Consider the following 23,116-nt stretch of genomic DNA (forward strand, 5'->3'; position numbering starts at 1 on the left):
GATGGGTTATTCATTATTATTTTATTATGTCCATTGTTTACCATTAGTTATTATACTTGAAAAGCCTGTCATTCTCACGCCTTCACGATGTAAATGAAAATAAACACACTTGTTCATTAATAGGGTATTTGAGAATATATTGTCTCATTCAAATACATAATAATATGCCCATTTCGCCTTCGATTTTCAATCGCTTTCGAATCATTCAAATTCGATTTCGCCAAAACATTCAAAACTGGACATACAACATCTGTGCACTAGCCCACCGCTGTAATATGTCAGATGATATTCAACATACCGTGTTGTGTTAGGCCGGCGTACTTTTTTGCGATGCTATATCTAAAAACTTTCGGAAGTGCCCTAGTGAGCGAAAAGGGTTCCGCGATACTCCGTACCGTAAAATTCATGAACCGAGGAAATGCGAATTTCATAGAAACAGCAACACGCGACATGTGTTGCCGGAAATTATTCCTGAAACGAGAATCGAGAAAAAAATGGCGGGAATTTGCGATTCGCGCATATCGCTGAGTGTTCATAAAGTCATTGGCGTAAACATAACACACTTTCCGAACCGACTTTGCGTACACATATGTATTACCACTTATTTTTGCCACAAGGAACCTTTAACATGGAATACAATACTACTAGGACTATAAAACTTTGCATACTTACCTAAGTGTTTTTTGAATTAAATTATTTCAAAGACAACATCCTCACCTCTGAACTCTTAAAAACGCATTTTTTTGCAAGAGTAAGGTAAGAAGTCGAAAATAAATGACGTCATACGATTGTCCTTATTTTTGACTTCGTCAGAAAATCTGTCATCACAAAATTAGGGCACATTTATAAAACCTACAATTTGTTTAAAAAAAGATAATTTTCATAAAGAGTTTATATTTCCTTGGTTTTGTCACTCTTAGAGCAAGACGACGTTATCTTCGGACGACTCCTTACCCGTGATAGTCTCAATACTGCAACATCATGACTATCGTGCCAATTTATGAGATTTATAGTGTAAATAAAACCTCTCTTCTCCATCACATTTTCTTGCCTTTCCCAAGTGCGATTAGCTATGAAAATACACCTACAGCGTTATTAAAATATTGACAGTCCATTCATGGTAGCTTATTTGGTAGAGTAATTGTCCCTACAATCCTGATATGCGGGTTCGATCCCGTCCGAAAAATGAATGTTGGTTTTTTCCAGTATGTTTAAGATCTAATCAATACGGAGATCCAGTGAGTTGGGCGAATGGCCAACAACCATTTCACGTAAATACATCAGATGATATACTCTTCACTCTATAGAGGGCCCTTATTATACTCCACATTGGAGGGAACATTGTAATTTACCTACTTTTTATTTTAAAATGCAGGCATACCAGTGACAGTTTATTCGCCAGCTGCGTTGCTTGATAAAATGTTGAATTTCCCGATTGTAATACATTTAATAGATCTTATACTCAGGAACTGACAAGGGTGAAAGCAGCTAAATGACGCCTTCATCTAGTAGTGGATCGACCTCAGTTGATGAAGATGATGCATATGTTTTAAGGGTAGCATTTATTATTATTTAAATGATTTATTATATTAGGGTAAAACTATCCCCACTCTCTAAGTATCTATGTATACAAAGTTGCGGATTGTCCACAACCCCCATCCACGGCACATGCCACAGAACGAAACTATATATTGGAACCTCACTTCCATGACCCGAGACTTTGCGTACGGGACCGATGTGTCAAACATGCGACGCTGTGCTGAAAGAAAAATTTAAATATTTTTGAGGTCACTCGGCAGCTCGACCAGCCGCCTGACTTTAATTTAAATTGAGTCGTAAGGTGTTCTTATAGAAGAATTTATATTTTAGGCTGAAATGACAACATTAAATTAGTATTTTTATTAATTAAGTATTTACTTTGAAATAAGTACAGTCGTTGAGCTTTTTATAGGCATCCAGTAACCAAAGGCTGACAAAACTGCGATGTTTTTTCCCTCATTGAAATGCGATAATGAATGTTTTGTTTGACAGTGACAAATTCGCCTTCCACACAATTGAAACTTTAAGCAAAGTTTGTAATTATTTATTCTTGCGCAGTTTTCGGGGGAGAGCTTTTTTTGTTGCCTGAAGGATAAATATTTTTAAAACAGATACGCTAAGTAAAACCCAGAACGCGCTAAAAGCATTGGATTTTAAGCATATCGGCGATTATTATTTCGAAAGTGTTATCGACAATGTGATATAGCACGAGGGAAAATTTATCACTAACGACAAAAGTTGTTTGAGTGGCAACACTTTATGATGAATAAAGCTTTCACGTAAATACATTGAATTAAAGAGCTTATATAAAACTTTCGTAAAAATTAACCAATGTTTTTATATTGATTATTATACGGTATTTTTTGAATATACCTACTATATCAATTAAAATATTGTTATTGATGCAAAAACTGCCTTTCCACCAAAAAATAAAACCATTATTGAAACTATATTTTAATTGTAATTAAAAGATACACGCTTTAATACTATTTATTGAATAATAGTAATATCCATAAACTTCATTCGCGTGAAATACAAAAATTAAAAGAAATACACACGGAAGGAAAAAATAAAATAATTTAAAACTTTGAGATAGACAACGGTTGGTTCTTTTCACAGCACGCGATTCTTTATCCAGACGTTCCATTATTATTAATATCAAGTCGGTGCTTCCAGAAAAGTGTAATGCTTCAAATAAATTATCAACACGTTATGTTACTGTCACGGCGACAAATTTAGTCTATGGTTTCGTCATTCGGCAGAATATTTTGAATGATCACAATCTCTATAAATTCAATGATAGAGAGTGCCAAATCTAATGCATTATTATTTTGAATTATTATGCATTTTTCATGCCAATTTCAATTAATTTTAACAGTTTCTACGTGTGCGTACGTTAAAATAACTTTCGATATTGCATCAAGAGATAAAGAACAGAAGCCAACCAGGCGACTATAGATAATAGACGTAAACAGCAGACATGGACAATAATTTAATAATAAATCCAGAGAAAACTACTAAAAAGGCCTGCAGATAAAAAAGTCACCGACTAGTGCGATACGCGAGAGTTGACTTCATTGTTGTTATGGCAATTTCGGCAGATTTTGACAACTGACAATGTTTGTTTAAAGGTCCAAAATGTGCTACGGGATGGGAGCATTTGTCTGATAACATTTTAAATAAGTACTAAGAAAAACGATATTACACATTTTTCCCGTAGCGGCAGCGTACTTTGACAGCACGTGATACTCGTAGTACATAACGTGATTAAAATGTATTTGAAGAATAACAGTCGACTGACAGCTAGAGTAAACACGTGCAATCCACGGCGGTTTTTCTATTGTAACTTCTTTTGAGATATCGAGATGATAATCTACTAAATTGATACAAGCAACGTAATCTGTAAGCTAATCTCATCAAGTAGATTTCGAGTTTTAAAGGAACAAACAGACAGACAGACAAACAAATGAAAAATTAATCGGTGTCTATGTGTACTTATATACGCGGGTTAGAAGTTATACTTCTTTGGCGTAACAAAACAAAAACCAAACCTGTGATAACCTAGATTCTTCGACTAGCTCTTAATATCCTGTTAAATTACACACTCAAGAAAAAGAGCCGCTTATTGGAGCGCCGTTGGTTTATTTCTGTACACTTTAACTTATATTCCTAAATTATATAACTATTTCTCGTTGTTTTTATTTTTAAAGTAACAACTGTCGTTTGTTTGCGTAAGGAATTGCAAATGGCCGACAATAATAAATTCGTTACAACGGAACAATTCTACTATCAAACTTGCGCTTGTATACAATTGACTGATTCGCATGTAACTTCATACTGTCGCGCATTTTCTTAACGGTGTGCGCTCGCAGCTTTCAATTTCACTCTCTACCAAACGCCCAAAAAGAAGTATAACTTCAAAAAACACTTTTTTGTTAGGTTACATGAAAATAAAAAAATATTATGACGTAAGTAATGCTTAATAGGAACAACCGTTAATAACTAGTATACAACTGTTTTTTCGTGTGTTTTAGAGCCAAAGCCCTGTTTTATGATAAGACATTTATACAATCCGCTTATCAGACACCGCCTCTGAAAATTTCCAAATAATTTAATACGAATCGCGTGAACTATTTAACATAAGTATCTACAGACACTTCGGGCGTGAACTTAATACAAACTTTTTCATGGTCGATGAATCATAAACGCGCCAGATACCTACTCCGTAACGAAGAAGAAGCAGTAATTAAAATCCGACTTAATTAATCGCAGGCTACGCGCGGGGGGCGGGGCGTGGGTGTTAGGGATGGTGCCGGCTAGCCAGAGCCCCCCACCCCCGCGGCGCCGGCACCGATCGCGCTTGATTTTTCGGGCAAAGTGAAAACGGCGCCGGTTTTTGCAGGTTTATATTTTCAGCAGAGATTTATTTGACCGTATTTGGATGCCAGTGCTGCACGTGCCACTAACTGGATTATAAGAGCATACACAAGTGAAACGGCAAATAATTTTCAACAATAGGTGGGACGAAATTTCGCACTCGTCGCCAATCGGCGAGCGACAGACGAGGTGTGAGCGCGTCAATTTGTTTTGTGATGGCGTCGGAGGAATATATTATTATATCGTGTAAAGATGACTAAAAAATAAAAAAGAAGGCTTTCACCCGAAGAGGGGTTCTTTCAAACCAAACAAACTAATTACATACCATTGTTCAATTTATAAACATTATCTAATAGTATTATATGCAAAAAAAAATCTTAATATATATAATATGTATTATACAAAAATATAAAAAATAATAATAATTAAGTACTTAATATTAAATAAACTAGAAAATAAGTGGACAATACAACCATAGATAGATATATATATATATATATATATACATAATTGATATATTCATAGGTTAAATATATATTCATTAGATATAGTCATATAACTGTCATTTACTTTTGTTTGTAAGAAATAAAAAGGCTTTTTATTATTTATTATTTTATTATCGTGTAAAGATGACTAAAAAACGTTATGCATGTACTCGAAAAAGAAAACATCGAAAAATATATTATTATTATTATTACTACTTAATATAACAATAAAGATAATATTAAATGGATGCTTGTTGAATTTTTATGACAAATTATGTTTCGTTCGGCACGCGTGATTTGCACAATCCGCGCGTCTCATAGTTACGATTTTTTTAGACAATGCCTTAACTGAAGTATAGCCTTAAATAAATAAGCACACCAAACCAGCAATGAAGAGTGTGGACAGAAAAAATCGTGATATTTAAGAATTACAATACGTTATGCTGACTTTGCAACATGTAATCGGTTGCGTCACGGATAATTATAATAATATGTAAGAAACTATTAAAAAAATCAGCTTAATTGATAGTTAAGGCTATACTTCAGTTGAGGCATGGTCTAAAAAGATCGTGGCTAGGCGATGCTCGGATTGTGCAAATGACGCGTGGTGAACGAAATATAATTTGTCATAAAAATCCAACTTGCGTCCATTTAATATTATGTTTATTGTTATATTACTGATAATAATAGTATATTCATTGACTTGTTTTCGTTTTTAAGAACATACGTAAAGTTTTTTAGTCATCTTTATACGATTTAAGAATATTTTCATCCGACGCCATGACAAAACAAATCGACATGCGGACACCACTACTTTCTGTCTCCGATTGGCGACTAGTGAGAAAATTCGTCGCACCTACTGTTGAAAATTATTTGCCATTTCACTGAAGTACGCTTTTAAAGAAATGAATATTGCTCATCCAATGTACGAGTGAGTACTACCACAGTAATTAGTTATAGGTATTACATAAAAACTTGACCGGATAAGATGCATATAAAGGGTTAGAAGTCAAAAAGTTTACAGTAACGTGCATTAATTCAGTGCACTGCACCGAATCACGAGATATTAATGATTTTAAAACTACTATGGTTGATCTACTACGTAATGCGTATTGAATATAGTATCTCTCTTCATATGTTTTTCCTCGTTACTGAGATTGGTGATCAGTGAAATTAAAAGCGTTTCCAACAATCTCCATTCATTTAGAGAGGGATCATGTTCCTTCAGTTATAGTTGACACAGTCGCTTTCTTGTTGGTGTGACTGCATCTGGAAGCACGCCCTTGCCACGCCTTTGACAATATTATTACCAATCTAATTTCTATAGATAGGTAATCACACTAATACTACGTAGGTATATCATAATAATAATAATATCAAATAACATCACGTTGGTTGTAAGTCGATATGACTATTTAGATTGTAACGGAATTATTAAACTACATTAACAGTCCTTATCATTGCTTATATCAATGAATCTTGAAATGTGTCAACTAACCGAGACGAATAGAGAGAGCTTGAAGAGGCTATCATTCAGCAGTGAATTGAACCACGCTAAGTATGATGATGATATGTAATGTTAATTACAGAAAGATACTGTATCATATTCATTATTCACATCGAAAATCATCCCAAACTTAATTTTAGATCTTAAAAACTTCATTAACGTAATTAATTCAAAAATAAATGTTTATATTATTCGTTATGAGAATTCACAGGGTATCGTGACTTCGGGTATTTTCAAACAACAGTAAATTGAAATTTAAACCACATTATTAAAAAAAACAAATTATCAAACAAACAGTCCACCCACTCAACCGCATTAAATGACACTATATAGTTAATTAACGTTCAATGTGTACCTAGGTTTAGGGAATCCAATCCCGAGCCAAAATTCTGATCCCGGGATTTCGGGATTACAATTTGACAATCCCGGGATCCCGGGACTGGTCCCGGGATTGGCATTTTTTTCCATTGGTTTTATAAAATTTTTATATTTACAAATGACATTGATAAAATCGGTCAAAAATAAATCAAGTATAATTTATACTATTTAAGACATTTACTGTTAATATTGTATACGTTCAATCTTGGAAATACACAAGTTTAATGGAGTAAATATTATTGTAATATAAATAATAATGTGAATTTAATAGGATATTGCAGTTTCTGATAGTAAAGATTTAAAGAATGGATTAGCGAGATTTAAAATAGTAAAGCAAAGAATCATGGCGTACTTAAGACCTTTCCGCTTCATAAATCTAATTAGTCAGCCAAATATGAAACTGCCGTAAAACGTATGATATTATGGTGGAATTACTTTGTTAAAAGTGCGAAGCATTGTTTTTTTCCAATCTTTCCATTTTTAGTAATTTATGTGAAAAAATAAAATGAATCGGCAACCTACACAATATGGGTATAAATCAAACTCAGTTTATTTCTAATGTAGTTATTTTTTTATTAAAATTATTTTTTCTGTCGCTTTTATTTTATTTTCTATAAAAATTGATAAAAAATCAATCCCGAAATCCCGGGATTATGTTTATCAATCCCGGGATTCATAGGTAACGAAAATAGCTCGGGATCCCGGGATCCCGGGATTCGGGATCCCGGGATTGGAATCCCTACCTAGGTTGTATCTTCATAGATTGAATTAATTCTACTTTAATGAATGGCCTTTATTACAGAATAAAATTGTAAAACTTTGGGCAATGTGTTATGCCGCTATAAAGCAATTGGCAAATTTAAAAAATAATATTATCATTAATATATTCGTCACTCCGATTTAAAAAAAGCTCGAATACGCCACTGAGAAAAAGCTATGCGAGAATGGGGAGATTTCGCCAGCGTGTTTGGATAGCGGCAAAAGCTCGTGCCGAAACAATTGAATGGATCAGCGTTTCCAGCAGGCTTTAGCCGACGCTATACGCTACTATGCGAATGAGTCAATTATTTAGGCGTTATATACAATTACCTGTTTACATTATATTATTATACTCATAGCAGTACGATTTTTCAACTAACCAGTACAATCTTTTGACTTATGGTTACATTCCACTATATACAAAGCCACGAAGCGAGATACCAATTCTTGGTCTAATAACAACAAACATTTCCTAAATGGTTACAACCTCAGAGTACTGATATATAGAGAGTTCCTATGTTTAGGCAAAATGAAGCCGTGATTCTTGCGTATAACGCATAGTAGAACCTCGATTTTATTATTATCAACTTAACTATGAAACGTTATACCATCGTGTTGCTTCTCAGTACGGCTACCAAATTTAAACACAACATAGTTAACAATATGTTCTACTAAAATAACTAAAAACAATTACCACAAATTTTATATTTAACCCAAAAACAATAAATGTGACAAAAAACAAAACACGTGCTTGCAGTTTTTAAATGCATGTATGCAGTTAAATCTATATATACCGGCGACGTTTTCAAAAAATAACCAACTCATCCGTAGAAATTGTACCTTACTCTAACGCATCGTACAGATATATAAGCGTGCCGAATGCTTACTCACTCACACTTATGGTTCGTTTTTGTTCAGGCCTTGTTTACAACGAATGCATTTATTACAACGTTTTTATTAGCTCGAATTCTTATTTGTCCGGTGGTTGTTTATCCGGTACAAATCTTGTAATCGATTTTTAACTAACTTCCGACTAGCTAGACATTTGAAACTTTTAGAATATATCAGAACACGATGCCAATGCATTCTTTTAATACTTTTAGCCATCTTTAAGTAGAATTGAATTCATTTTCAGTTAATTCTGTTTAGTATGAAAAGTTATTTCGGAAGAAATCCGTATTCCAATCCACTATTATCGGTTGCGAAGATTGCTTAGTGGTCCTAGCAACGAAATTATTAATATTTACGTGCGTTACTATGGAAATCAAAATGACATTTCAGTATTCAGTATTTCTATATTTGTTTGTTTGTTTGTTTTTTATCTACTTCATATCAAGTACACGTTTGAGCATATTGAGCATAATAATTCAACAGAAAATTTAAAAACGTTGTATATAAAAAGTTCTTTTTATCTTGTAATTTTATACTACTGTTGAAAAAATATTTAAACACATACAAAATTAATAACAATAACTTTGAATATAGATTGGGCTGAGAGTACAGCATATTTCCCTCGCGCAATTCAACTTTATTCACAATATTGAATGAGTTGACAACATATAAAAATATACGATTAGATTTAAAAAATACATTTTATGGGTTGGCGTATAACTAAATAGTCTACCCCGTAAATTAACCCCTGCGCCACTGGTGCTAGACGCAATTGTTACATATATGTCGAGTTAAAACAAAGCAAAACAATTTTCATATTGTTTAAATAAACCATTTTTAAAATGGTTTTCATTGTTTTCATCATAGGTATGATAATGTCAAATTTAATTAACAGGGCGGATCGTTCTATACGAATTATATATGCATATATATACAAATATATTATATACTTAGTTGTATATATATTATTTACATTAAACATGTAATGAAATATCATATAGTTGAACGATGCATAATATACACCCGGGAATCGAAAAACATGTGGCTAGTTGGTTAGATAAAGTTCAATAATGCGAATACTCGTTGAATTGAGCATATCGTGTAGGTATCTATCGGAAATGCAACTGTGATGTGAAATCAAAACACTGCAGGAAGAAAATGTAGTTGCAGTGATGACAGTAAGAAAACAAGAACATCAAACGACGCCGGAGGTGATGCGCCAAGATTTCCGTTCGAAGAATCATATTTCAGACGCATACTACAATAAATGTATGTATGCAGTAAGGAATGCACCGATTTGAAAATTTAACTACTAAGTATTCATTACAAATACAATAATATATTTGTAAAGCTTTTAGCCGAATTAAACAAAAGAGTAATCAAAACTGAATCAATTAATTTATTAGAATACGTTCAGTCAGTGAGAGAGATATTAAAACATAATCAATAAAATGTAACCCGCCTCAGTCGTAAACTATTTAAAAACTTAAATATGCTAAACATTAATAATAGGGATACTTGTGTTTGTAAATTAACTAATTCATGCGTTAGTCAGAATATCCGCATATGTCGCGGGTATAAATTTCACGTGTTGATCAAATTTACCTGTTGTTTTTGCAATATGTGTTTAATTCCAGAGCATCAAAGCACAACAGGTCAAAGGAATTACGAATAATCGTTCTCCTTAAAGAGAATTAACACGATAATAAAGGAGTAGTACAAAATCAAATAAACACACAAATTTGATTGTGTGTAATGGGTTTTGAATATATTAAAAACAATAACAATTTATAATATTATCCACTAATATAATTACACAATAATTTAATAAGGTAAGAAGTAAGACACCAATGGTGGCCGCGCGGCTTAAGCGTTGGACTATCACGCCGTACACATATTGTTTTTCAATTTGTGTGTGAGTCAGGGTATGGACCTAATATGTTGAGCAAGTGGCTGATAAACATTTCTCGTAAAAAACAAAATCTGTTAACGCAAACCTCTACCCTGTGGAGGCCCATATGATCCTATTAGGATCGGACATGGTCGGGAAAAAAAGAAGTAAGAATAAAATAGTGAGGTTCAGATAAGGATTTGCGCTATGTGCGGCAAGAAATCATTTAAAGAAAAGGAATCTTTATCGATTTTCGTAGGACGAGAGTCGATGGTTTGAGAATGGAATGGCGGATTTGAAATATACATAACATATGAATGGGTTAGAAATTAGAGGTAGGTAAATCCCACATTTTAACAAATCTAGATTCACTGAAGAACGGAGACCTATTTGCTCTATTTTAACTCATATCGATAAATAGTCTTACGAAAAAAGCACTTCTGCAAGATTTAATTTCATCGATGCTAAGATAAAGATTTTCCCAGCGATGATCCGTTCTTCGAGCGATTTTAGTCTTTGATTTGAGTTCTTCATGCATTCTAATATTTTTCTTTTCGATACCAGTATGTTATGCACAATATGCATATCTTTAATCCGCATTGTGTTACTCTTAATAGGATCAGTATATAATTGCAACGATATATTTTTAAAATGTAATAAAAACTAGAACTTTACACTATCACTCTAAAATGACACAAACGTAGCAAATATTTTTTTTTATCTAGATGAGAAATCGGACAAAAACACTTCGAGCAGTCTATTGTCCGAATGATGATTTAGAGTATTTAGACAGTAAAGTTAAGTCTACACAGGTTCTGTGACTCATTCCGGAAACAGACAAACATTCAGATAGAAAATGCATATCCTGAGTAAAGAAGCAAAAGCAAATACGTTCATCTTGCTGGTGAGTAGACACGGAGACGTAACTTACCATTTCGAATATTTCACTTCGCAAATAAAGATAGCGCGACGCGTTTTCAATTGAAAAATACTCAAAAAAGAATTGAAGTCAAGAAAAGGCGAGATTTAAAAAATATATTATAATCGAATACAAAAATGTGCCGGCACAATATTATACGGACTATGTATGTATTAATACTACCCCGAGATTGCATTGACAATATATATCTACTCTACTACCCTTGTCATGTGTCTTGTTAGCTACGCTGATAGAAATAAAATATACTGTAAGTATAGACAAAACACAATCTTTAATGTTTATATTTTGAGAAGTCAGAAAGCATACTTTCACATTAACGTAAAAGATGACAATACATTTGTAATACAGGCATCAAATTGATATGATCAGTAGATAGCATTAAAGAATATTTACGGTTCCGGATAAGTTTAAAGTATTTCTAACTTTAATGATAGTTGTATGAATGTATATATTGTATCAGTCAGTGGCGAAGGGTGACTTTTGGGAAGAGGTAGGCTGTAGAGATCACAGAAAAATGTTACACTTGTAAGGTACACTTACAGGAAATAAGAAGATAATACTTACGATATTAGTACTGATTAATAATAATATGTGCACACTAATGACAACGACACACTGAATCGTTGAAATTTCAATAGCTTACCGACGGTATAAAGTTGAGCGATGAGTTTAAATTATGTATTTTCATAAACATTCATACACGTAACATTCGCCCAAAAATATATCATTGGTGGCTTTGAAAAAAGCCGTAGTTGTCATTTTGCCATTCAAAACACTTCAAGATATTTCAGTAGGTAATTAATATAAAGGCTTACTATAATTATGATCATTTGTACTCTAAGTCAATTCGTCTGTTTATCTGCAGATTTTTTTTTAAAACATCATCATAAAATATTTGCCCACGTTTTAATTTAATTAATAATTCTTTTTCAATAGCTATAATTGAAAGATTCGATAATCTAGTTTGATTTTGAGTATTTTGACAATATATATGGACACATAAATGTCAAACTCGAAAACGATATTTTTAAAATTTGATCCGTACTACAACAATCAATGACCAAGTTCAATTGGAAAACTAGACATTTTTATAAGTAATTTGTAATTAAAGCACTGACGAATGACTTAGGGTACAAAACAATATAATCTATCCACATTCAGAACACAATAAATCACTGAATTGTCACACAAAATAAAACTATACCACCATGTATTGAACAACAATCTGACTGAATTAAAACAATATAAATTATGTTTGTCTATGACTGAACTAACTAAATAATTATCACGAGATACAATTATTTGTTATTTTTAAAAACAATTAATAATTATATCTGATTGAACCCAATAGACATTATTTTTTTTAAATCATCTTATTTATTTATTATTTGCTTAAAGCGGCAGGCATAGACAATAAACTTTGCAAAAAGAGTTGGAAGCGGGTCTCTCGAGCGCTTCCGAAACGCGACAAAATTTGTAGACTTGCTTGAAGAGATGAGTCATCATAAGTATAGAAAACAATTTTCGATTATGTTGTCAATAATCGTCATTCAAAGAACAAAAACAGATGTCGCTACTCGCTTGTAATTTTTTGTTTGATTCTAAACTTGACTAATTTAAACAGTCGGGCCAATCTACATTCAAATTCACATCATAGATGACTCTTAATATTTTAAAATATTCCATATGTATTTAAATTTGAAATAAATACTTGAAGATATAGTTTTCTTAGAAGGTAGGCTTTAAATAATCGCTTAGTATGGAGCCTTCGCCACTGGTATCAGTTGAGAATGCCCATAAATGAAACCTAACCTAACCATTACAAAGTTGTGTGGAATAAGACATACTAGCTACATACATATTGTATTTTAGTTTAATTAATTAAAAGTACATATTCAACCCCAGTAGGGTAAATTGAAAATATTTTTACAGAAGAGTACCTGCTTGAAATAGAGAGCTAGCAGGATAGAATTCTGGTGCGTAAATGGTAAACATCAGGCGTAAGGAACTTCCATCTAATTGGAGAGCTTCCTGGCTTTAGACTTCGCAAATATTGTGTATGCTAAATGATACACATATGGTACTTAAAAGAGTCCCCAATTGGCGAATGTAATTGTGATGACCGGATGATACTATGCCGGTTCCACTACGTTTACACATTTTCTTGCTTAACTATGGGCATACGATTTTAAACGAAATAATAAAATTTCGAAGGACAGATATAAGACGAATAATATTGGCGATGTTCGTTGTTGGGTGGAAATCCTTCTTCGATAACTCCCGTTGTGCAAAACGGAGCTTTGGCATAAAATGACACGCTAAGCTCTGAAAGATCCTTGAACGCTTCTGGGGTGAATTGTAGCCAGAGCAAACAGTTATCATCGTATATTCATGGCAATCCGTAAGATTACCGACTAATTAATGCCACTGTCAGGGCAAATACAATAGTACGAACGTAATTTGCATAGTTTAGCAGACGTGGTACGTGCGCCTAACTGTATCACCCTTTCGCGTACCTACGCTACGTAGAGTAACGCGAGTCTGGTGAGGAATGATTACACTAAGTTTGACAATAGGAGACATCGTTTGCAGGATATTATTGCAGAAGTAATCGCAAATGAACAAAGAAGCTGTATTTGATGATAACTCTTAGTGATAAACTTAGAGAAATAAAAAATATGTACATTATTATATTTATTCAACATGGGTAAATAATCATAACACTGAGAAATATTTCTGTGGTATCCATTACAAAAAAAGATACTCCCACAATTCAATATTTATGGTAGGTAAATGAAGTATGGGTCAAAAGTAACTGATACTTTCTTTTTTGTTAAACGTATTGTATTTTCAATCAAAAGAATATACTCAGTTTTATTGGCCAAATGAAAACAATATAAAATTGGATATTAATATAAAATAAATACTATCGACCGAGGGGAGGGTAGGTACTTGATGTAATTTGATTTAAATCAAACACAGATTAAAAAACAATAGGTATGTGTATTTGCCAGAAAGCCGACGCTTAAGGGGCTCGGCGACGTCATAGACATATTAGTAATATAAACGTATTTTAGATTGAACAAATAATATTGGAAAAATAAAATGTGTAAGAAAAAAAATGTGAAAATTAGTTGAAATTTAATGTATTAATTGAACTGGCGTTTACGTCGTAGAACTCCATTATAATTATTTTGAAGCAAAGTTATTTTTGTTAATTCTACTTTAATTGCGTTATTTACGTTGACATCTGATTCAAGCTATAAACCTATCATTGGAACGTAGTTATCGTTGACCGTTAGTAGAATTAACAAAATATCAAAATCAAAATCAATTTAATGGTTTAGAAAATAAAAATAAACATTAATCAATATATTTTAAAAAAGTCCGTTTATGATTAATAATGATTAATTTTATAATACGTGATTTTAATATAATTTAAATTATCCTTATCGTAACATACAATATTGATGGATATTTCATCAATCGAGATAAAAAAAATACTTAGTAGAATTCCGATTTACAATATAGGTACTGTTGCGACATATTATTAGGTTTAAAAGCTTTCAAGACAAATCATATTACAGGAAGTAAGTAGCATAATATTATCTCAGCTGAGTAACTAAACGTTAAAGCTCACAGATAGTATTCGAAGCAAGACTTAAAAGATAATCTACAAGAACAGGAGGCGTAATAATATTTTCAGAAACAAGTATTTAATGCTATTTAAATTTAAAGTACTAATTTGTATAGATTTCGCTTACAAAAGTATTTATTATTATTATTGTACCAAAACAGCTTCAAAGGTTGAAAGTCTTAAGGGGGGACATGCTCAGCGTACGTCAAAATGGAGCTTTTATCCTATTTTCAAAGCATGATCCTGGACATTCCTAATACGTTGTAGATAATCTATTTACACAATTTTGAAGCCTAATTATCTTTTATATTTATTTTAAACCTTTGATGACTGCATAAAGTATTTTTATTACATAAAACAGTATTCTTTTAAACCTCTCGCATAGTCATATAGTCATATTTCAGTACGTACATGTGAAGTGGTGTTAAGATTTATAATATTTATTAATTTTTAAAAGCATTTATAAAACCATTAGTAAAATTTATGTCGACATTATTATAGTGAAATATTTACAATAAAAAATTATATTGATAATCTCTATGATCCCAAATTTGACAAGAATTAGGCATTTTAATATTCAAAAAATGGGCAAGATTTACACATTTAAAGAAAATTTTAAAGATACTGATTATAAGCTATGTCTTTCACCCACCATTCAAATGTTTAAAATAAATATAAAGGATAATAAGGCTTCAAAATTATGTAAATAGATTATCTCTACAACGTTTAAGGGATGTCCAGGAGCATGCTTTGAAAATAGCATAAAAGCTCCATTTTGACGTACGCTGAGCATGTGGGCCATTAGTAATTTAAAAAAATTATTAGTTGTTAATTAATTAATTAATTCAAAAGCATAATTGGCCATATTATGTGACATTTCGAGAGGTATAGGGGGAAAAATGGAGAAAGCTCACAGTCAACTCCTTTGTGTGATCGCTCCAGCGTGTCGACGATATTCCAACGAGGCTATCTACAATCGGAGGCTAATCCGTATTTTCTAATCCACGACGAGTAATATGTAATAATTGAAATAAATCGCAGAATGCACCTAAGCCCAAAAATTCGAAGCATTCGGCGTCAATAGTACCATTCAAAAACATCAATTGCCTTGTGCTATTTTACCATCATTCGATGTCATGAGTATAAATAGTAAAGCCATATTAAATGTTTGTTAATCTGTTACACGCAGTGGCGAAGGGTGGAGGTAGGCTATTAAGATCTGCCATAAATGGTGAACACTAAACTTTGTCAGTCATACGTATTTGTTTTCATTGAAATAATACTATAATTTATAGATGGTGTTAGTTAGTTTTTTAAATTCAATTAAACCCTGCGAAAACCAGGCCATAATAGATAATAGTCAAAAATACTCGTCTATCTATAAAATATCTAAAATAATGCTATTAAATCATACATAACTTTGAATATTTTATAGATAGAATAATATTTTTTTATCTATTATAGTCTGATTTAGGCAGGGCTTAATGAATTTAAAAAAAATAACCAACAATACGTATTCTTAATCCAATGAGAACAAATAAGTTTAGTATGAATGAAAAAGTGTGCACAATTTTATCGTTTCGCCCAAAATATACCAAAACTATTGTGGTTTGGTAAAGGCAGGATTTAGTTGATTTTTAAAAACTAACCAATACTATCTGTAAATTATTGTAGTCTTAGTTCAATGAAAACAAATGCATATGGCTAACAAATTTTAATGTGCATTTTTTAAGGCGGATCTTAACTGCCTATCTCCATCCTTCGCTACTGATTATAAGTGTAGGTACAGAAATTATTAGCAAACATATTAAGGTGTTATTTTACTTAACTTAAAACAAATGTTTTTACATTTTCAATTATTGTAGCAATTAATAACAGAGAAAGCCTACTAAGAGGGTAGTTGAAAAGTTTCATTATTTATTAATTGTAATATTCACTTTCAAAAGAAAGCATACAAGTGTTGAAGACATAGTAATTAGGCATTCGAAGCAAATTAAGCAATCAGCGGCTAAGTAAGTGGTGGGTTGGGCCGGGGGTTGTAGAGTATTGATCCGCCCCCGGAAATAAATATATTCCATTCAGCGTTTTAAATTAATCGAGCGGCTTTGCGTTGTTTCAACGCGGTCAAATAACAGCCCTTGCTCAACGGAATATCCGTCAATAGATATCGGTGGGCGACCGAACTAAACAAATATCGATGATTTGGGCGGCGCCCTTCGCTCGTTAGCGGCTGATGCCGTCCAAACCCAGTATACTAACAAAGTACCACTAACTCAAAATAGACACCTACTTTAAATTGTCGTGGTTTAAATGCGTTGATAAGTCGTTTAAAAATTATCTAACGAAAATACCATTTAAAGAAAAAAAAATCGGTGTGTGTACTTAATAATGTACGCGCGTTAGAAGTTATACTTCTTTGGGGTAACAAAACAAAAACAAAACTTGTGATAAACTAGAATCTTTGACTAGCTATTAATTATCTTATTAAATTACACACTCAAGAGAAAGGACCGCTTATTGGAACGCCGTTGGTTTATTTCTATACACTTTAACTTACTACATTACTAAATTATAATGGTTTCTCCTTGTTTTTATTTTTAAAGTAACAATTGCCACAATGACGTATAATCGTTTGTTTACGTAAGGAATTTCAAATGGCCGACAATAATAAATTCGGTGCCTAGGCAACGGAACAATTCTAAACTATAATATTAAACTGTATAATCGTCACGATTGCAGTATCATACTGTGGCGTAAAGGTAGTGCGTTCGGCTGATTACCGAAAAATCGGTGGTTCGAATCCAATCGAGTGCGTTTTTTTCGTGTGAAAAAATAAATTATGTGTTACATGTCACACCCCAAAAATACACACCAATAATCTGATTTTCCAAACGCACCTAAAGAGGTATAACTTCAATAATAATCATATTGTAATTGAACATCGGGCCGCGTCAGCCGTTGTATTTATTTATATATTTATAAAGAATGAGTCATTCTCAAATCTTGTGAATTATTCCTTGCATAAAAAGAATAAGTGCAAGTTCGTCATAACTACAATTTGAAGTGAACGTCGGTTAGTAATTAGAGCACTTACCTAATTCATGCATGGATTTAAAACACAAAGGCCAAAATTAACGTCATTTGATTAGCATTTAAATATGTAAAAACTATTAGGTAATTTCATCGTAATTAGATAAAACGTCCTTGGCCTAATTCGCAAAGCACATTGGTGCGAAGCTAGTAAACATGGCTTCAGGTCCCGATGGGAGTCGTATTTTTTTCAAAGATTTTTTTATAGTTGGTTTACCTGAAGTATTTTTAAATTGTGCATGTTCAATATAAAGAATGTTGCATTCTCAAATCTTGTTAATTATTCGTTGTCATAAAATAAATAGTTAAAGTAGCAAGTTGTCATAAATAAAGTTTTTGTTAAAAATAACACCTGGCGTGTAATTAATGAATTATTCGTGCATGGATTTAAAACACAAAAGCCGATAGCCAAAATTAACGCAATTTGATTAGCATTTAAATATGTAAGTACCTACTTATAAGTATTATATTTTTTATTTTATCTTCAACAATAAAATTTACGTAGAATAAAAGTTTTCCCGTGACTTTTAACTTACTGTATTCATCTATTTATTACGAAAGAATAAAATTCCCAAGCAATAAGACCTACTGGCAGGCTTTTCAGGTAATTTTATTTTCCATACACTTCGTCCATATAATACAGGTCACGTACGGTACATCAATATACTGAAATTTCATAGATATTTAAACCATCGAAAAATAGACAATTGCGTGGAAAAAATCATACAAATCTAATATTTAAACCTGTCACCTGCCAAATTAAAAAGAGTGACAAACGAATTCTGTATAAATATTTTATTTGTCCAACTTATCCACACGAAGAAGTGTCCAATGTGGATATTCCATAGTGGTAACATGTAATAAAGGCAGGCCAAACTATGAAATTGTTTTCAGTTAAAAATATTTTTATATAATGGGATATACATGTTAAAACAATTCACATTCAGACAGAAACAACTGACAGTTTTAAAAATAAAAAGGATAAAAACGACATTTATTTTAGGTTTGTGGAGTTATTTTGAGATACCTCACAAATATAATTATAGTATAAAGATTGACTATAAAAATGTGTATCAAATGTAAAATATTAAAAAATATTTTTTTTAATTTTAAATTAAATATCTAAATTACGAGAACTAACTTAAGCAATATGTACTTATTACTATTACTAATATGTATTAATTGCAACATTGAAATTACCTGTTTCATAGATTTTCGTTCACTTTATTTTTATGCGGTAGTTGTCACACCAATTAAAAGTTAAAAAGATTAAATCACCGTTAAATGTTGTATCAGAAATATTAGGTTAGGTTAGGTTAGGTTTTCATTCTTGAATTCATGAATTTTGCTAAAATCAGCTATGAAAATTGAATTAATGTTCATATTGAATCTAATAAAATTGGAGACCGTATAGTATATGGTTATCTCTTTTCGATGGAAGGCTCACGGCGAACTGTGCCACGGTGAAATGTTTTACGTACAATTTACATGTAACCATTGTAATTAGGAAACAAGTCATGATAGATTAATGGATTTTGAACAAAAAATAGCCCAATGAGAATAATTAAATAAAGTTAGTATTACATAGATAAATAATAAATATTATAATATTGATAAGTTACTTTGACGAAGAAGAGGAGGGGCGGGGGGTCACGTACATTAATAAGTCGCGAAGAAAAAACACAAACGAATCAAACAGCTTCTAAGCGTTATTACTCACGTCCATGAGAATGACAATAGCTGTGCGTAAATGGCACGCCTCTTACCTTTGACGTATAAGGAGGTCGACTTGGAGTACTCCGTGCCAATCGAGTTCTCAGCAACGCACTCGTACTTGCCTTTGTCTTCTTCTTCACTCTTCGTGATCTGCAGGGCTCCTGGAACAAAAAAAACAGTTAATAGTTGATAATAATTACAAGATAAAAAGAACTTTTTATATACCACGTTTTTAAATTTTCTGTAGAATAATATAAACTTTACAATTCTATGTACTTATTAATAATTTAAGACAAATAAAGCAATTGTCAACAAATCATTTTTTTTGCTATTTTCTAACAAACAAACAAATATAGAATACTGAAATGTCATTTTGATTTCCACAGTAACGCACGTATATATTAATAATTTAATTGCTAGGACCTCGCCCTTAGCAACCAATAATAGTGGATTGGATTACGGATTTCTTCCGCAATGTTGACAGCAGAAAAAACAAAACCGCCATCCGCAAACAATATATTTTACCAAATGTTCTATAAAGATTCCAATATTTTACCTGTGGAGTTCAGGAGTAATCACATTTTAATGAGTTTGTTTAATGTATGAATAGTGGGTACTAAAGTAGTACAATATTTTCAAACAATTCAGGTTTCCGAATAATTTTTACATAGTAATATTCACGAAGGTAGGTACTTATTAACTATATTCTGTGTAAGTTGTATACTTATTTGCCAATCGTGAGTGTGTATAAAAATGTCGAAAGGTGAAATCCAATTTGAAAATTCGACTCGAATGGAAAAGTATACAGATTAAAACAATTATAATTTATTATTTATTTATGTTAAAACGCTGATTAAAAGCAACAAGCCGTAACAGTTGTGTCAAATATCAAAATATTTTGCTCCTAACGAGAGATATAATGCAAAATAATCAAAACACAAAGAACAAACAATAATAATGCTCCTCTGAAAAGCAAACAGCCGGAGAAACAAAAATCGGGACAGAGCCAAGCGGATACGAACAGCAATTCAATAAGAAAGGAAATTAAAAAGATGACCCACGATGGAAGTTTGTCTTTGCTGCTGGAAAAATGTCTTGCGAACACTCGACAAGAGAATGGCGAAGACGGGGGGGAGTGGAAAACAACGTGGAGCCGAGGAGCAATGAATTTTCCATTAGGGGCAAATAACATATTACATTGTTGCCGGGAAAACTTTTCGTTTCAAGGAACAGATTAAAAAGTAAAGCTATTCGGAATTATTATTGTTTCAGCGGTGACTCCGCCGACTTGCTGCCTCTTCGCTCCGGTGCTCCTCCGCTCTAAAAAAGGATATTAAAGAAAATAAGGACGACAAAATAAATTAATAACTTTCGGTCCTGTTCATAGATGGTTTTAAGGTAAAACCAACAAATACATAAAAAAGACATGCTTTAAAAATAAAGCAACTTAGGTACTATTGGGAATATATATTCAAAAAAAAATCGTTTTCATTTTAACTATATATAGAAAATACAAAATATTAATGTGATCCAAATCTTAGAAATAGACTCACATATTATACTCTGTGCGAAATGTATACGACAAAAAAGAAGCAGTATACCTACCTACCATGTTGAAATTGTGTCATCGTTGGAATACAAGTGCTAGAAAATAATATTTTGCTGCACCCTAGATCGCGATCCCTTTTAAAATAACCTTTTAAATGAATTAAGATACGTCATGTTAAATTTAATGGTAAAAAGTCAATTGTAAATGCAATCGCTGTAGACGTGCGTTATATTATTGTTAATTGCATCAATGTCGATTGAAAATGTTATTCGCTTCTAATCCTCTCAATCATTCTCAGATTAGCATACTGTGAAACACGTATGAACAGATTTTTACGTCTCGATAACAAATCGTTATACTACCAATTGAACTAATTAATTTAATTATTATAAATTAAAGACGAAATATAATACCTTTAACACAATCACTGCTAACCTTTTAATTATCACATTTAAATAACACAAGAAATTGAAGAAGAAGTTGTAACACCATTATCAAGAATATGGTGTTACAACGGAAATAGCTATCGACAAATCTTTTTATAAAACTGTAGTATTTAATATTTTTTTATTTTCATTTCTTGTAAAATGGAATTTTACCAAGTAAATTCAATAAATTTAAATACCACGTTAATTATATCTAATCGCCAACGACTCCAAACGCGCCAGTCGCGCTGTTTGCACTAAATGAGTTAATACTATGTGTATGTTACGTATACATCGTATAATAAAAGGGAACCATTTACACATTTTTATTGAGCATTAAAATGCATATTCAAACATTACCTTCTCTTCTCTTGGAGTCATCTTATATCGATGTATTATGACTAGTAGCATTGCAGTAAATTTCCCTGTCCTAAGATAGTTAAGGCTACTTCAGCTGGGGCACTGTCTAAATTGATCGTGATTACGCGACGCGAAGATTGTGCAAATGACGCGTGCAGAACAAAACATAATTTGTAAGTTTGTTATGTTTATTGTTCTATTACTAATAATAATTGACATGTTTTATTTTTCAAGTAAATGGGTAACGTTTTTTAGTCATCTTTACATGATTTAATAATTAATTCCCCCGTCGCCATCACAAATGTGTGACGTGTTCACAGCTCGACTTTCGCTCTCAAATTGCCAGCCAGTCCGAAATTTCGTCGCACCTATAGTTGAAAATTATTTGCCGTTTCACTGACCAACCGCCTTAAATATCATTAGCGACTTATAAATTGAGGATTGAAAATAACCTTCCTTTAAATACGCATCGACAACCATATACATTTTCACATTTCTAATTGTAATAAATATAGCAGAGCATAGGAGATATACGGTATCTTAACTAATATACCTACTCGTAATTGGATACACGTATATATATACCGATTTTAATTTCACTATAAAAATAAATACGTACACAGAGAAAATCTGTCCACGAGGACACGGCATAAATAAGTTTTCAACAGAGGAAGTTTGATACACTGACATTATTTTGAGCGAGCCATATAACAGCTTTACGGTGCAAGGTTTTCGCATCAACGCCTTGATGATCTCCGAGAAGCGAAAGCAGCACAAACTAAAACAATCAAGGGGGTTTAACGTGAGAGCAATATTAAAGCAAGAAGTTTTCTGGATATGGGATATACTGGGTTTTACCAATAATGTTGACAAAACCGTAGCTCTTATAGTTCTAATATGTATACATACTGTTATGATGCTGTGGTATGACCGAGATACATCTAACAGATTAACAAGTGATGACATGCGATCACGATTATATTTATTCGATTTTATGCGACAATGAATATATGACAACATATAAATGAGTCGCCTAGAGTCATAACTCACATTTTGCAATTTTGTCATTTTT

The 23,116-nt window shown here is 32.3% G+C and overlaps 1 protein-coding gene across 2 annotated transcripts in view; it reads right to left on the minus strand.

The window, feature by feature from the left end:
* The window catches only part of Lar (tyrosine-protein phosphatase Lar), a 712,977-nt gene that overhangs the window by 65,175 nt on the left and 624,686 nt on the right, over positions 1-23,116 (minus strand). For both annotated transcript variants that reach the window (XM_085959967.1, XM_085959966.1), the window contains exon 7: positions 19,761-19,871. In XM_085959967.1, coding sequence (XP_085816093.1) covers positions 19,761-19,871 — 111 coding nt within the window. The remainder of the gene's footprint in view (positions 1-19,760; positions 19,872-23,116) is intronic.

Source organism: Rhyacophila brunnea, unplaced genomic scaffold, assembly GCF_057557595.1.
Source record: "Rhyacophila brunnea isolate RB1 unplaced genomic scaffold, BYU_Rbru_1.0 scaffold_9, whole genome shotgun sequence".
In the NCBI taxonomy this organism is placed as follows: Eukaryota; Metazoa; Arthropoda; class Insecta; order Trichoptera; family Rhyacophilidae; genus Rhyacophila; species Rhyacophila brunnea.